Source organism: Cololabis saira, chromosome 9 (genome assembly GCF_033807715.1).
Source record: "Cololabis saira isolate AMF1-May2022 chromosome 9, fColSai1.1, whole genome shotgun sequence".
Classification (NCBI taxonomy): Eukaryota; Metazoa; Chordata; class Actinopteri; order Beloniformes; family Belonidae; genus Cololabis; species Cololabis saira.
The window spans coordinates 15,483,968-15,497,972 of NC_084595.1; the positions used below are offsets into that span (position 1 = coordinate 15,483,968).

General features: G+C 42.3%; 1 protein-coding gene across 1 annotated transcript in view; it reads right to left on the reverse strand.

Moving 5' to 3' along the window:
- Positions 1–2,514: 2,514 nt before the first annotated feature.
- Positions 2,515–14,005, reverse strand: part of nos1 (nitric oxide synthase 1 (neuronal)) — a 53,391-nt gene continuing 41,900 nt past the window's right edge. Inside the window, exons 19-28 of the mRNA XM_061729870.1 lie at positions 12,751–12,829; positions 12,351–12,544; positions 10,141–10,310; positions 8,925–9,135; positions 7,829–7,916; positions 6,155–6,276; positions 5,928–6,076; positions 5,560–5,754; positions 5,189–5,307; positions 2,515–3,371 (exon numbers count right to left, since the gene is read on the reverse strand). Of these exons, the coding sequence (XP_061585854.1) occupies positions 3,356–3,371; positions 5,189–5,307; positions 5,560–5,754; positions 5,928–6,076; positions 6,155–6,276; positions 7,829–7,916; positions 8,925–9,135; positions 10,141–10,310; positions 12,351–12,544; positions 12,751–12,829 (1,343 nt within the window). The 3' untranslated portion in view covers positions 2,515–3,355. The remainder of the gene's footprint in view (positions 3,372–5,188; positions 5,308–5,559; positions 5,755–5,927; positions 6,077–6,154; positions 6,277–7,828; positions 7,917–8,924; positions 9,136–10,140; positions 10,311–12,350; positions 12,545–12,750; positions 12,830–14,005) is intronic.

Here is a 14,005-nt window from a genome sequence, read left to right on the forward strand (position 1 = left end):
TCCTTGCAGTTGACGCGTTAAAGTGGAATATCCTCAATCGAGTACACAACAAAGGTCATTACAGCAGAGGCTGATCGGATCAGAGTTGTTGTTAGCAGTGATGCGCAAACACAGAAAAAGAAACCTCCTCGAGAATGTTGTCGCCACCCAAAGCCCCGTGACAAAGGCCAGACAACTGCACAATACTGCTTCACGGACTGACACAGTGCCGGTAAATAGACAGCGCTTTTTTCCCTTTTTTTAACTTGAATTTCATATGAAGAGGAGACAGATCACCATGCATTTAATCAATGCTGCCTTTTTATCCTCATACCTAAAGGATATGAGTATGAACATAGAGAAGAGGCTGTTTTTTTTTTGTAATTTTACCTTTTTAAAATCAAGCATCAGCGTTCATTTACATAATCAAAATACATTCTTAGAAAAGACTAAAGTGGTGTTCTCTTTTTGGTTATAGTTCATCTTTTTATACATTTATATATATTTATATGGAGGCTATATATAGAAGCTATATCATACCAATTCCCGTTGCACATTTTTGATCACAGACATTTTTCTTGACACCTTTATTTCCAGTAAAAATAAATAGGTTAAAATTAAGACACATTCATCAAGAATAAAAAAAAAAAAATTGGAGACAGTTTTTGTCCTGATATTAAAAAAGCTGAGACAGTTATGTTCTCCGCAGCTGTGAGCCGTCTTTAATTTGAATAAAAACAACTAAAAATCAGAAAAGAAATGCAATATATTAAAACAAACACAAACCAAAACACCACCACAACGTGGCACAAATATTTCCAAATGACAACAGACTCATAGAAAGCAGCAAATGGATGGAGTCGTGTTTGGATTCTCTCTTTTCTGTAGATAACTGAACCCGACTGGAACTTAAAAACTAAAAGACTGCTGAGAGCACGAATGAAAAGCCACGTGGGCAGTTTCCTGTAACCAAAGTGCCATCTGTAACGCCGACGTTGCAGGTCTGCATGACTCAGCAGCAAACCCATGCTTGCCTTTAAACTCTCACAGCGAAGTGGACAGCAAGCAGAACAAAACGCACACCTGAGATCATGCATGTTAACACCCACTCGCATAGAGATGTGCACACTGACGGGGACTTTGAGGGCACACGTATGCATGCACACACACACACGCACACGCCAGCTGATGCCTCTGGGCAGGTGTCTGTTCACAGTGAAGGGGTGGCATGTGGGCCACAGGGCAGCACAAAACATGCAGAGAGAAAACTGAAAAGACCAAAACATCCAATGTTGGCAACGAGTTGATATAAGGCAAGAGGCAGAGATATTACGGGTAATGCAAGTTTTAAAAGCTCCACTGACGATGGATAAAGAAGTTGACAGCTCTCTAATATGATCTACGCAGCATCATTTGCTTCCCTTAATGCTTTGTTACAGATGTGCGTCTTTCTCAAGGAAGAAGCTTTGGGGGACAAATATAAGGCTGCAGCCAGGACTGATTAGTGAAGCTTAACAAAAAGACTAGAAACAGATTGACACCATTTAGAAAAAAAAAAGGAAAGCCATTCCTACGAGCACACTTTAAGCTCATATTATTGTATATATTCTACTCAAAGCTGCACAAAAGTAGGTGTTAAAATGAATAGTTGCTTCTTAAGCTTGAGTGAGATTAACGCTCATGTCTTAAAAATTGGGGAAAACTTTTTGCAGCACATTTGTTGGCTTGAAATGATCCGTTACAGAGGAATCGCCCATGAAACCACAATCTTTCCTTCTTTTTTATACAAGCATAGAAGATAATGGCATTTTCGGTATCTGGTGCGTTTTGTAAAAAGCAAAAAAAAAACCAAGCTTTTAGGCATTTCCCATTTTTAGTCTTTATTGCCATAATTGGACTGACCCCTTAAAGAAAAACCATGTTCTCGCTCCATCACGCACCGTTGTTCCGTCACGATCCGTTGATCTCACCAATCAGTGACTCCGAGCTGTTTTTCCTTGATTAAACTATGTGCCAGATTAACATTATTGAGTAGTGCATTTAAATAACTTTTGTCACATTTAGCCAGTATCTCAGCCCTTGCTATGTCAAGTAACAGAGTGGGAGTGGCCAACACCCCAAACCATAGCAAACGTTGTGACCCAGAAGTGACTTGCCCTACCTTTGAATGTCATTTCCTTGAAACATCCATCAATCTTTTAGGCTTAAACCTAACTAGGTAATTTTGTTGCTAAAACCAGACCAATTGTCTTGATGCCTAAATCCAGTTAGTGAGTGTCAGGGATATGGAAAACAGGGTGAAAATGGGTGTTCAAAGCTTGTGTTTAGCCTCTGGATGCCTAGAGTATCTCAGAAACTAAAGTAGCATCACTACTCACAACATTGTAGTGAGAATAAACCCAATTCACCAAAGGTTGACTATTGATTATTTAAAATAAATTCTAAAAGTGTTTTTTTTTTAAACATTGTGTCGTTTTGCACTCAGTGATATTAATACATTAAAATTCAAGATCCCTGGATAAATTTGACCTACTTATTAATTTTTCCAATTTGTTCATTAATCTGAGTTTGACGCAAACCCAGACTTGGTTGTGCAGCACTTTCCCTGGAGCACGTTCGGCAAACACCAGCTGGGGAACGCAGGATTTTGATGTTATGACAGAACGGACAGGCTGCTAAAGAGCACTGGCACTGAGGCTGATGCTGTTTGATGGATTGCCTGTGGGGAGCTGGATAATATGTTTATTAAGGCGGCAAAATAATTGTGGTTTTCCACAATTCAGGGTGAGCTGTCGACGCGCTAAATCTGATAGCGAAACATCCGTCAGTTTTCCTTTCTGCATGCCTGTACATATTTCACTTCCCTATTGTGTCTAAGACTGCACTTTTCATCAATTAGAAATTTAAAGTAAAAAAAAAACCCTGATGTATTTTGTTGGTTCCCGTATTTTCACCAACAAATAAAGTTTACACAGATGTAAGCTCGCCATCAACGCCACTCTTTTCCTTTCAAATATATAACCTCAATAAAAGCCTTTTAATTGTAACAATAACACAGAGTATATCATATTTTCTGAGTATATTATCTTTGTCATGCATTCACAATGATGCAGGTCATAAACACTAGGTGCACACATTATGAATCATAAGAATCAATTCGTAACTTTTGGAAGTATCATCAACAAGCAAAACAGAATCTCAGAACAAAACATTTCCAACTTGCTACAGACGAAGTTGCAGAGCCCAACAGAAACATTAAAGTGGTATAAAAAAAAGAAGAAGTTTTACAGTACAAAAATTGGCACAGTATTCTTTAACCAGCGTCGCCGTGTCCCTCGGACTGGTTTGCTGCAGAAAGCCCCCCCGATTCAGCGACCTACGAGCAAAAAACCCTGGAAGGGAAAAGATGAAGGGAGAGACAGATGTGCAGACGGACAGAGAGAAACAGAGACATAACAGTCGTTACACATCCGGGAAGCAGGCGCATTGATGGACAAATGTGAAATTCAAGTGACAATCCACACAGGAACGTTGGTCTGCATTCTGTTGGTACTTAATGAGCCATAGTGGCTCTGTAGGGCCCTTGTTTCGCTCTCATGGCGAGGGTATATGAAGTGCATAATCTTGAATGTGCACAAATAACGCTGGAAACAAAAACAGAAATGGAACAGAGCCACTCGCTTTCGCACTAATCCTGTTAGTTTAAAGGCCTCTCTCTCTCTCCTCTGGTTGCCATGGTTACCAACTGTTTTCATCTGAAAGGAGGAGCGATGGCACACTGTTGCCAAAAAACTACAGGTTGCAGATCGAAGTTGAATTACAAAGAGAGAACTGTACATGTAAGCCCGCTGGTTGTTAGATATCTCTGTTTTTTTTTTGTCTGAGTGGAAAAATAGAAAATATTGCTGGAAGAAAGATGATTAGGAAAACGTCCCACATAGTTCAGTGTTGCAGAGGAGGGAAGTAAACAATCCTAGTTTTATGCATTATGTGTGGATGCTTAACAATCCACAAAGTACTGCTCCAATATTTTGTGCAGAAAACATTCAGAAGAATCACGTGTTACTTAAAATGTCCCATATTGATCGAGCACCACGAGTCATTTTAGAGTCTCGATCAAAGAAACATGGTCCAATGTGTTCCATATCAGTATTATTCTAAATTATTTACCGTATCATTTAAACATTAACTTTGAAATTATAAAGATTTGGATTCCCGTCCCATGCCTCGAGGCTTCTGCAGACGGCACCGTGTTTGCAGTCTTAAGATGATTGCAGCTGCTGAATGTTGGGTAAGATGTCAAGAACGGTGTGTTCAGACTGTATGATGATGGACTCTTGTGTGGTGACTGTAACCTGATGATGCGGGCTGAAGGTGGAGTATGGCGTATGTATGTGGAGAGGAGGAGAATGTGCTCCCAGTTGCTATTTGGGACAAACTTTGGATGTCAGTTTTTCCAAAGGGAGCATGAGGTACGCCGCGATGCATCTCAGACTGCAGATACAAATGTTATATGCGACGACTTGTACTGTTTTCATAGCATTCACTTCTGATACTGCAACTCCAAAAAACTCTCAGAGTCTCAGTCTCATAAAGCTTAGTTTATTGTATTTTTACACTTGCGTCAGGTTTTCAGTGGCTGGTCAGAAGATGGAGTCGTAGGATTTCCCGCACGGTCGGATTAAATTAGTCTTTGGTCACAAGACCTTGCGTGATGGTCTTCGTGGCACAGACGGATGATTTAGACCTGCGATGACGGATATTTAGATTTTAAGCCATCTTTCATCTGAGTTGAGCAGAAATCATTTAGTGTGTCGGAGCCTTTACAGCGGTTTGGTACATAATTTCTCCTAGTTAAGGTGACTTTGGGAAGTGCAAGGATTACGTGGCTGATCGATAGGCTAGTTGGCGGTCAGTGACAGCCGGATGAATCTCTCTGTTATCACAGATGCAGATCTATGAGTTGTCAGTGGATATGGATTTAATGGATCTTTTTAAGTCATTCATTATTAAGAACTAATTATTATAATTATTATTAAGAACTAATGAATTCAGTGTTTTAATAAAAAAGTATTCATTTCAAAACGATTCCAACTGATTTTTGTGAATCTATTCGTTTTGTGTAGCCAATCTCATCCCAACTGAAGTCATAATTCACGTGGATTTTTAAAATCGCACTTCCGAAAACTCAAAAACTCAAGCCACTTACTCATCCGAGTCCTTCTTGTTCTCTTCAATGTAGGCGATGGACTCTGAACGGATCCGGTTGGTCACCTCATAGGTGCGGAGAGTGACCCCAAAGATATCTTCGTGGTAGCGGTGCTCATCCTGGTAACAACAGGGTGGTCAAAGATGACAAGCAACATGACAATTTACCGTAGATATGGGCATCACCCCACAGGTGACCCTCAGTTACAAAGATTTATGTAAGAAAAAGAACTAAATGGTAATTAAAAACACCATGTTTCACCTTAGAGTTTCCTCCCCTCATCTAGTATAAAAGAAGAATCTAAAAACATCAACACTGACAGTTTGACCCCAGCCCTCTCAAGGTGCTTCACAGAGATCAGTCATCCTCACCCGGAGCTTGCTGATGTAGAAGCCGGCATCCTCCAGGCTCATGCTGCCCTGCTGCTTGATAATCTGCTGGATGGTCTTGAGGACATCTCCAGCCATCGTGACATCCCCACACACGTAGATGTGTCCACCTTCATTCTTAAGGCATTTGTACACCGTCTCTGACAGATGCTCCCGCAAGATGTCTTGTACGTATTTCTGACAGGGAGGAAGTAAGAACAGCGAGACCTGAGCTACGGGTCTCGTCGCAGATGGAGCATGCACAACATGACAAAATCTAAAACTATGTTTCAGTAATCTTGTACATCTGAACTGATGTTGAGTTGTGCCAAGGCCACTGATCCATATTCATGGCCGTTAAGCAATCGTACCTTTGGTTTGCCGGGTTCTCTGGAATAAGCAGCATAGAGCTCCTTGAACACGTCTTTGTTCTTCGCCTGAAGAGTCTCTTCTTTGTAGATGTGGTCCATCTCAGACTGACGGCAACCAAACACCAGGATCATGGGGCACGACTTAATCCCTTAAAAACAAAACAAAAAAAGTTATTTTTTAGTCATAACTGCATATCTAAGAAATGAGGACAGTAAGTATGTCTAACCGTTGTGTTCGAGGTCATGAAGTCTCTGCTGCCAGAAGCTTCTGAACGGGGCGATGCCTGTCCCAGGACCCACCAGGATGCAAGGGGCTTTTCTATCTTTGGGAAGTTGGAAGGACGGTGCACTGAAATAACGTACAACATGAAAATATACTGTTAGGTAAAGAATCTACTGAATCAAGGTTTCCAAGCAGCAAAGCTAATGTCAGCCGGCGAAGGTCAAAGTCGAGCTCGTTTATGACTGAACCTCAGTGACCGTCCCTTTGATGAGTCGCAGCCTTTTCGGGGTAACACGCCACGACTCGCGACATGACACCTGGTGAACGCTGCAACCTTTCTGAGGAAAACTAAGAATTGATTTGGGGGTTGGGAAGGTGCACTGCAAGATGCAGAATAACTCAGTGGGGATGTTGGGAGTTACAACTGATACCGATGAAGCCAACTTAATTGATATGCAAGCTTGAGATACGATTGTTTGTGCAGATGTAGCGATGGTGAGACCAGGGCCCTGTTTACACGGAGCAAAAACTGAGGCGTTTTCATGCGTTTTGGCCGTTCGTTTACACGAAAACGCAGCTCAAAGCCCCCAAAAACGGTAATTTCTGAAAACTCCGGCCAAAGTGGAGATTTTCAAAAACTCAGTTTTCATGTTTGCGTCTAAACAGAGGAAACGGAGGAAAACGGAGATTTACGTCACATTATGCGACAGAAACGTCACCAGCAGCGTCATGAGTGCGACCTGTGTTTACAATTTGTTTGGCCACCGTCAATATTTTATTTTATTTTACCTGTTTTAAATTCTCTCAGACTCTCGTTGCGTCTTGGAAGTAAAGCCTGAATTATGATCCTGCGTTAAATCGACGCAGAGCCTACGGCGTAGGGTACGCGGCGATGCGCGCCGTATGGTGTGCGTCGCCGCGTACCCTACGCCGTAAGCTCTGCGTCGGTGTAACGCGGAACCATAAATCAGCCTTAACTGGAAGTTACACGTGTCATTATTGATGTTTTTTCCAGGATTCTGATTGGCTGGAATGACGTTAACAGCGTTTTCATGCTGGTCCGTGTAAACGAGGATATTTTTGAAAACGTAGGGGGGAAAATATCCGTTTTTGTAAATACACGGCCACGTGTAAACGTGGCCTAGTAGAGGGGCAGGAGAGGTTGGGGTGTAATTTCACGGCAGGTCCAGGGGTCATTTCAGTCCACATAAGTCTCATGTTGTCTCACATTTATCTGGTTTAGTGTAAACTAGAAAGGTCCAGACTTTTCCCTCGAGTAAAGTAGTGGTCTGATATGTTTATTCTTGCACATGTAAGAGGTTTTGTACAAATTAAGTAGATTCTGATCTCTAACCAAGTCGTTGATTTTCAAATCTTTTTCCAGTCGGATTATTTTATGTCTCCCAGCAAAAGGTTTGTGAATGTAATCCCAACTCTGCAGGTACAAATCATGAAGAATTACATGTTACAGTTGAATAGTGAGTTCACTGCTAGTGAAATTATTATACACATTTATCCCACGTGAGCGGGACCATGAGATAACTGTAATTGAGAGAGGACTGGCAGGAGGGTTTCATTTTATTTTTTACAACATGAAAAAAGAGAGTGGGGCCTTAATATCAAAAATATTAAACTTCTACTTTGACCAGCCAGAACGCAGATTCGTTTTCATTATTACCTTCGCACAAAACAGGGCACCATCTCCCCCTTCTCTATCCTGTTGAGCCACGACGAACACACTCCGTGGTGGATGGGTCCCTCTCCATCTGAAAGAGAAGATTAGCAAGCAATCCCTTTACCCTACTCCGCTCTCTTCCTCCTCCCACTCTTTTCAAGTGTACAAACTAACCGGGGAAAGTGGCGCTAACAGCAGTAGCTCTGGCAATGTTTACAGAGTACTTGAGATGATAAAGGCTGTGTGCTGGGAGCTACTGTTTAGGAGCCGGGTGATGGTCCAGGCACCAAAGCCAACGGTGAATCGAAAGCAGAGAAAGGGTTTCAGTAACAATTAGATGGGCTTTCCTGCAGCAGCATTGGCCGTCTTTTGTGTTTGTGCTCATATATCTAAATAGAATTGCTTCAGAGATGTAGCATCTTCTGGAGGTATTTATAATCTATGCTCCACATAATTACGGTTGCGGTCTGGCTGCCCCGTGAAGCCGACTGGCTTTCTAAGATAACTTTCCAATTGATTTTTCTGGCTGGAGATACTGGAGGCTTTTCGGCAGCCGAGTCACTTCCCTTTTTGAATCGCTGCAGAGGCCATGTCAGAACTTAAATACAGTGTCATTTGTCCACTGCTCAACTGAACTTGAGTAGACAACATACGTACACCCGCAATAACCTGTCTCTTTGAAAGTGCAATAACCTTTGCCCGCTAAATATCTCACGTATTTTTGCACATGTAAATATTATCCGTTTTTTTGTGTTTACTATTTTTTCTCTTGTACATTACTAATTTTTCTACATTTTATATTGCTCTTTTTTTATTATTTAGCTATTTATTGGTTATTTCTATTTACATTTTTTGTATAAACCGTTGATAGTATGTGTGTTTGGCTGCTGCACGATTGAATTTCTCCTCTGGGAGATCAATAAAGTCCTCTATTCTATTCTGTTCTATTCTATTCTATTCTATTCTATTCTATTCTATTCTATTCTATTCTAAAGGACAAACAGAAAACCCTTCCCGGTAGATACTATTCACCACGCGAGCTGCACAACTTTAAAACCCTTGCAGAATTACGACAGTTCAACTGAAACCTCAATCTCACCTCTGGCGCGATAGGAGACCACAGCCACCGTGAGGTGAATCTCCCCTGGATACAGGTCTGGAGAGGAGCTGATGGAGTAGTAGCGAGGCTGCAGCAGGGGCAGATGGGTGAGCAGCAGAGTGGAGGGCATCTGAATGGAGGGGAACTCCTCCAGCACTTCCACCAGCGTGGGATTGTTGTACCACTTCCACTCCTCGTACTCCTGCAAGCCCTGGGTCACCATGACCAAAGAGGAGAAAAAAACACGAGTCAATGTCACGTTTGGGCCTAAGGGAAGAGAAGACGTAGCAGCACACTTTCCTCTTTTAGACACACTTCTGACTGGAGAGCAGACGGCGGATCCGAGCGGAGCCGCTCACCGCTCAGTAGCCCGCTGCGTTCGTGTGTCATCACTGGCAGGAATTTTAAAAAGGCCAACACCAGGCTCGAGCAATTAATGAGCGACGCGGCGCCCACTAGGACGCCCGACATCGCCCACAATCTGGGCCCAAAACCGTCTGAAGCACCACAATTAATAAAATTGGAAGATCAAAGGTATATCGAGGCCCCGAGCTTCTCAGCGGGATTTTACATGAACCAAAACGCGGATGGAGTTTTGGTTAGTGCTTTTTCTTTTATGGAGATGGTTAGAAAAGATACTAGCATCACTTTCCAGCTCGTTAAAAACAGTCAGAGAAGACAAACAATCTCCATCAGGAGCGAGATGAGCTTAAGATTTCATGCAAACCAAAATAATCTGTTTGAACTGGAGAGTTTCTTTTTCTGAATTCAGAATACCTCCATCTTTCCCTCTGGCTTTGTTGACAGTGATTCGCTGCATGACTCACGGCTTGGCCTCACGCAGCCTTTTTCCACACATTGACAAAAATGGAGATTGAGTTGTGGGAGGCAATGTGAGGAGGGGGGAAATGGCTCTGGGTTAGAGCCATCAGTGGCTTTAATTTGGCGCCAGCTTACTCCTACTGTACGCATCTCAGTCGGTGCAAAGTGCATCAAAGCCACTTTCTGATAGACGAAACTGTCTTCCGCATTTTTGGTACCAAATGTGACGAATGTGTTTAATGTTGCAGCTTCAACACAAGTGGATTTATTCAGAGTTGCTGACTAAAGATGTTAGAATAAGAACATAGAGACGTCTGCACACGTGCTACTCTCAAATAAACATAGACTAATCAAGGTTAGAGTTGATGAAAAAACTAAAACTAACTGCATTTACCTTACTGAGGATTTCTAGCTTCTTCGTCTCTTTGTCGTTGGTTGTCAGAGCAGCAAACTGCTGAAGTAGCACAGGAGTTGGAGGAGTGGTGATGTCCAGGAAGTACTGAAAAGCTTGGTAGATGGTACAGGGAGGTATACGCGTCTCATTCGTCCAATTACTGATCACACCTGCAGACAGAGAGTAAAGCAGGTAAATAATTTTGCATTCTTAGCATTAAATTACACAAAAAAGGGTAAACTCGTGCAGAGGAACCTGTTCTAAAGCTTTTCCAGGGTAATTTTGTCCCATTCTCCTTTTCTCAGGTTGTGTAACCTGCAACCTCATGTTTCACTGCCCGCATGCGTCATGTGCGTAGGGTGTTTTTGATGACTGCCTCTGATCACAGTCCAGATGTTCATTTACTGCACCTCTAGCAAAAGATTATGTCCAACATAACATTCTAGAGGTGAAGTGAAAGTGATTATTGTACTGATCGGATCTCGATACCTGGTCCAGACAGAGACATCCCACCACAGCACAAGCCAAAAGGAAGCTTAAACATCTTGTGTTATGTGTTATACAGCTAAAATATATTGCTGAAACAATGAGGAGGAATTAAGTCTATGACCCGTTCATGTCCATATACTTAAAGTTTATTGGCCCCCAGCTTTATGCTCTTATTGTAGCTCCAGTGATTTAGTCACATCATCTCTGGTTTTTCTTTAAAATGTTCTATTTATTTTTGTTAAATTGAAAGCAGTTTTCAGCTGGTGTGTGTTCGTTCACCTGCTGCTCCTGAATTATTTGAAAATCCAATCAAATAAGACAACGATTTATTCTCATGTGCTTTAAAGGTCAGCGCCGTCAACGCCGCCTCCCGGCAGTGTTTATTCATCTATTCCTTTTAAATGCAGCTTGCTGGTGCATATTATGGTCCTGAGGTCAAACTGTCAGAGGTCGCTTTACAGGATAAAAAAAACTAAACAAATTTAACCTGAATTTAAACCAGAAGCCAGCAGGACAGCATGGCTTGGTGCTGAGCGCTGCAGGATCACGAGGAGACGGTTCCTGATCCCAATCCCGGCTCGGGCTTTGCTATGTGCTGTTTGCATGTTCTCCCATTGCTGAAACGTCACACGTTGGTCTTATTGGAGATCGTAAACTGAGAGCGAGAGTGAGTATGAGCGAGCGAGATTGGTGGTCTGTATCTGGCCCTGTAACGGACCGGTGACCTGCCACCTAACTAGATCTGGATTCGGCTCCAACACTGAAGAGTAGGATAGATGCCAGATAATGATCAGTGAATGGGGGTAGTTTACACTTCTTCCTACTCCTTTTGTGGCACATGTAAATCAAGATAGCAAGTTTTAAAGGATGAAATTCTTTGTTTTGTTGTTTTGTTTTCTTAAACTTCTCATGAAGTGTTTTTTTTTTACATGTACAAAAATAAAATAAATCAAATCAAATCAAAAATAATACATGAAACAGTCTGCCAACATATATCAGAAACAATGACACATATCATTCATTTAAAATTGAGTTCAAATCATGGTTAAAAGACAATCAAGTGTGTAACCATACTCTGTGACCTGCTCAAATAACATGAAGCATGTTTTATTTGTTTAATTTTTTACGTATTTATTGTTTTTATTATTAAGTGTTTTATGTGCTCTTCTGTGTTCTTATGTGCCCTTATGAAGTGCACAGTGTAGTTGCCATCACACCTGCCCAGAGACGGCGGTTGAAAATTAGCCAGGATGGCTAGATATGTTTATTAATGTGCATTGTCCCTGTAATCTTAAACTGAATAAATAAAAAAAAGGGGTTTCAACACTTGTAAATGAAGAATTGGATGATGGAAATAAGGTGCTTAAAAAATAAAAACTATTCTGGTGCAGTATTGTTTCTGTTGGAAACAGAATAAACATTTCATACAAAGGAATGGCTCTTTTGTTTTTGCTCAGATCTGATAAAGACACCATGTTTAAAGAGAACATGCTGCTTTACTGTGGCATTATGTCACCTCGCGTCATAACTGCCAAAATACAGCTACGCAGAAACATTTCTGGGCATGGATATCTTGGTTTCCACGGACCCGCTCTGTCTGCTCGGGGAAGACAGGCCTGTCTCTTACTCACATGCTCATCTTGACACTCTGCCCAGGAGTCAACCTCCTATGATTTACACACCTACAGCTTTCACATGACATGGCTAACAACGTCACCCACCGAGAGCAGTGTTCCTTTCCTCCAGGAACTCCACTTTGACAATTTGATTGACAGGTGGAGCGTCCTCCAGTTTATCTATGAGAGCTGTCACCAGGTCCTCGTGGTTGCCAGGGAAGATGCCCAGATGGTCGCCGGGCTTGTAGCTCAGTCTGTCGTGGTTGTTTGTGTCGAGCCGTGCGAATATGGTGGAGCGACTAGGAAGGAGATCAAAGATTTAGAGGAAAAAGGCTGCAGCATTTTCACTCGGTTGAATTCAGCTCACACGTTGGCCTAAAGAGAATGAATGAGTCAAATATAATGTATATTATGTATAATGTATATAATAATATAATGTAATTTTAACACTTTGTGGACGTATGAAACCTATTTTTCCTTTTAAAACGTCTGTGTCAGCACATACTTGGATTTGGGACTTTGCAGGTTTTGCGCCTCCATCATCTTTGCTCCATAAACCTTCTTCTTGTGAATGCTGTATAAGGCTACAAGACACACAGAAATGCATTTAGTTGACATTCATAATGACAACTTTATTCAAGGACAGACTATGGAAAGTTCACTTATGGCCCTTTTGCACTAGTCTCGCTTCTCCTCGGTTCTACCCGCCACGGCCCCGTTTTGCGCTTTTGCACTAGGGCTGAGACGGGTAGAGCCGCTCCAAGCCGATACTATTTCTGTAACCATTCTGGCGAGGTTCTATCTCAGGGCTGAGCAGGGACTATTTCCGACGTCACCACCCTCCGCGCCTCTGATTGGTCGGGGGCGGGGCCGTCAAACGTTTTAATCAGGAAGCGGGAATCAGCGCGAGGCGGCTCGCGGCGATTTTATTATAAAGCGCAAAACGTCTGTTTGGTGATGCAACTCTGAGGTGCAGATGTTCATAAACCTGGTGGCTGAGGAGAGAATTAAAAAAGGGATGTAGACGGGCTGTTTTACTCTCAGCCGCTCGCGGCTCCAGCTGATTTCTGATCAGCGCCGACATGAACAAAGCGGTTGCGCAATCGAGTACGTCACAGTAGCTTCACCCCAACCTGCCCACTTCTCCCCTGGCTGTGGAAAAACACACGGGTGGAGCCGCGTCGAGCCGCACCGAGCCGAGCTGGGCTGAGGCGAGACTAATGGAAAAGTGGCATTATGTAACTTTCCCTCAGAATTTAACCCCATCCCAGACTAGTACGCAGCAAATTAATGTAGAGGTTTGTGACCACAGACGTGATCTCTGCTGATGGATGTGAAAATGACCACATGGAGGAACAAACATTTTCATAAACACTCGCACATACGTTGCATACAGCAGGGATGAGTCAAGCTACAGGACTTTCATATGTTTCATATTTCCACCTTTTAATAAAATAGTTTTACTTTTTAATGCTGGTTTTTGTTGTTTCGTGGCTGAGGTGAAGCAAGAACCACGTATCTTTAAGGTGAAAGATGAAAAAACGTCATGCTTAGGGTAAGGAATTCATCATAGGGTTAAGAAAACTTTTGCATTTACATTCCCTCGTCTCGGCCGTGAAATCCTGACCCTCAGCTGCTTATCAGCAGAGGTACACATTTTTCCGCATGTCAACACTTGGGTTGTTATGTTGAGTCCAATAAAAACTGAACGTAAAGAACGGATGTGCAGCGGAAAGGAGAAGTACGTTAACTAAGAAGAA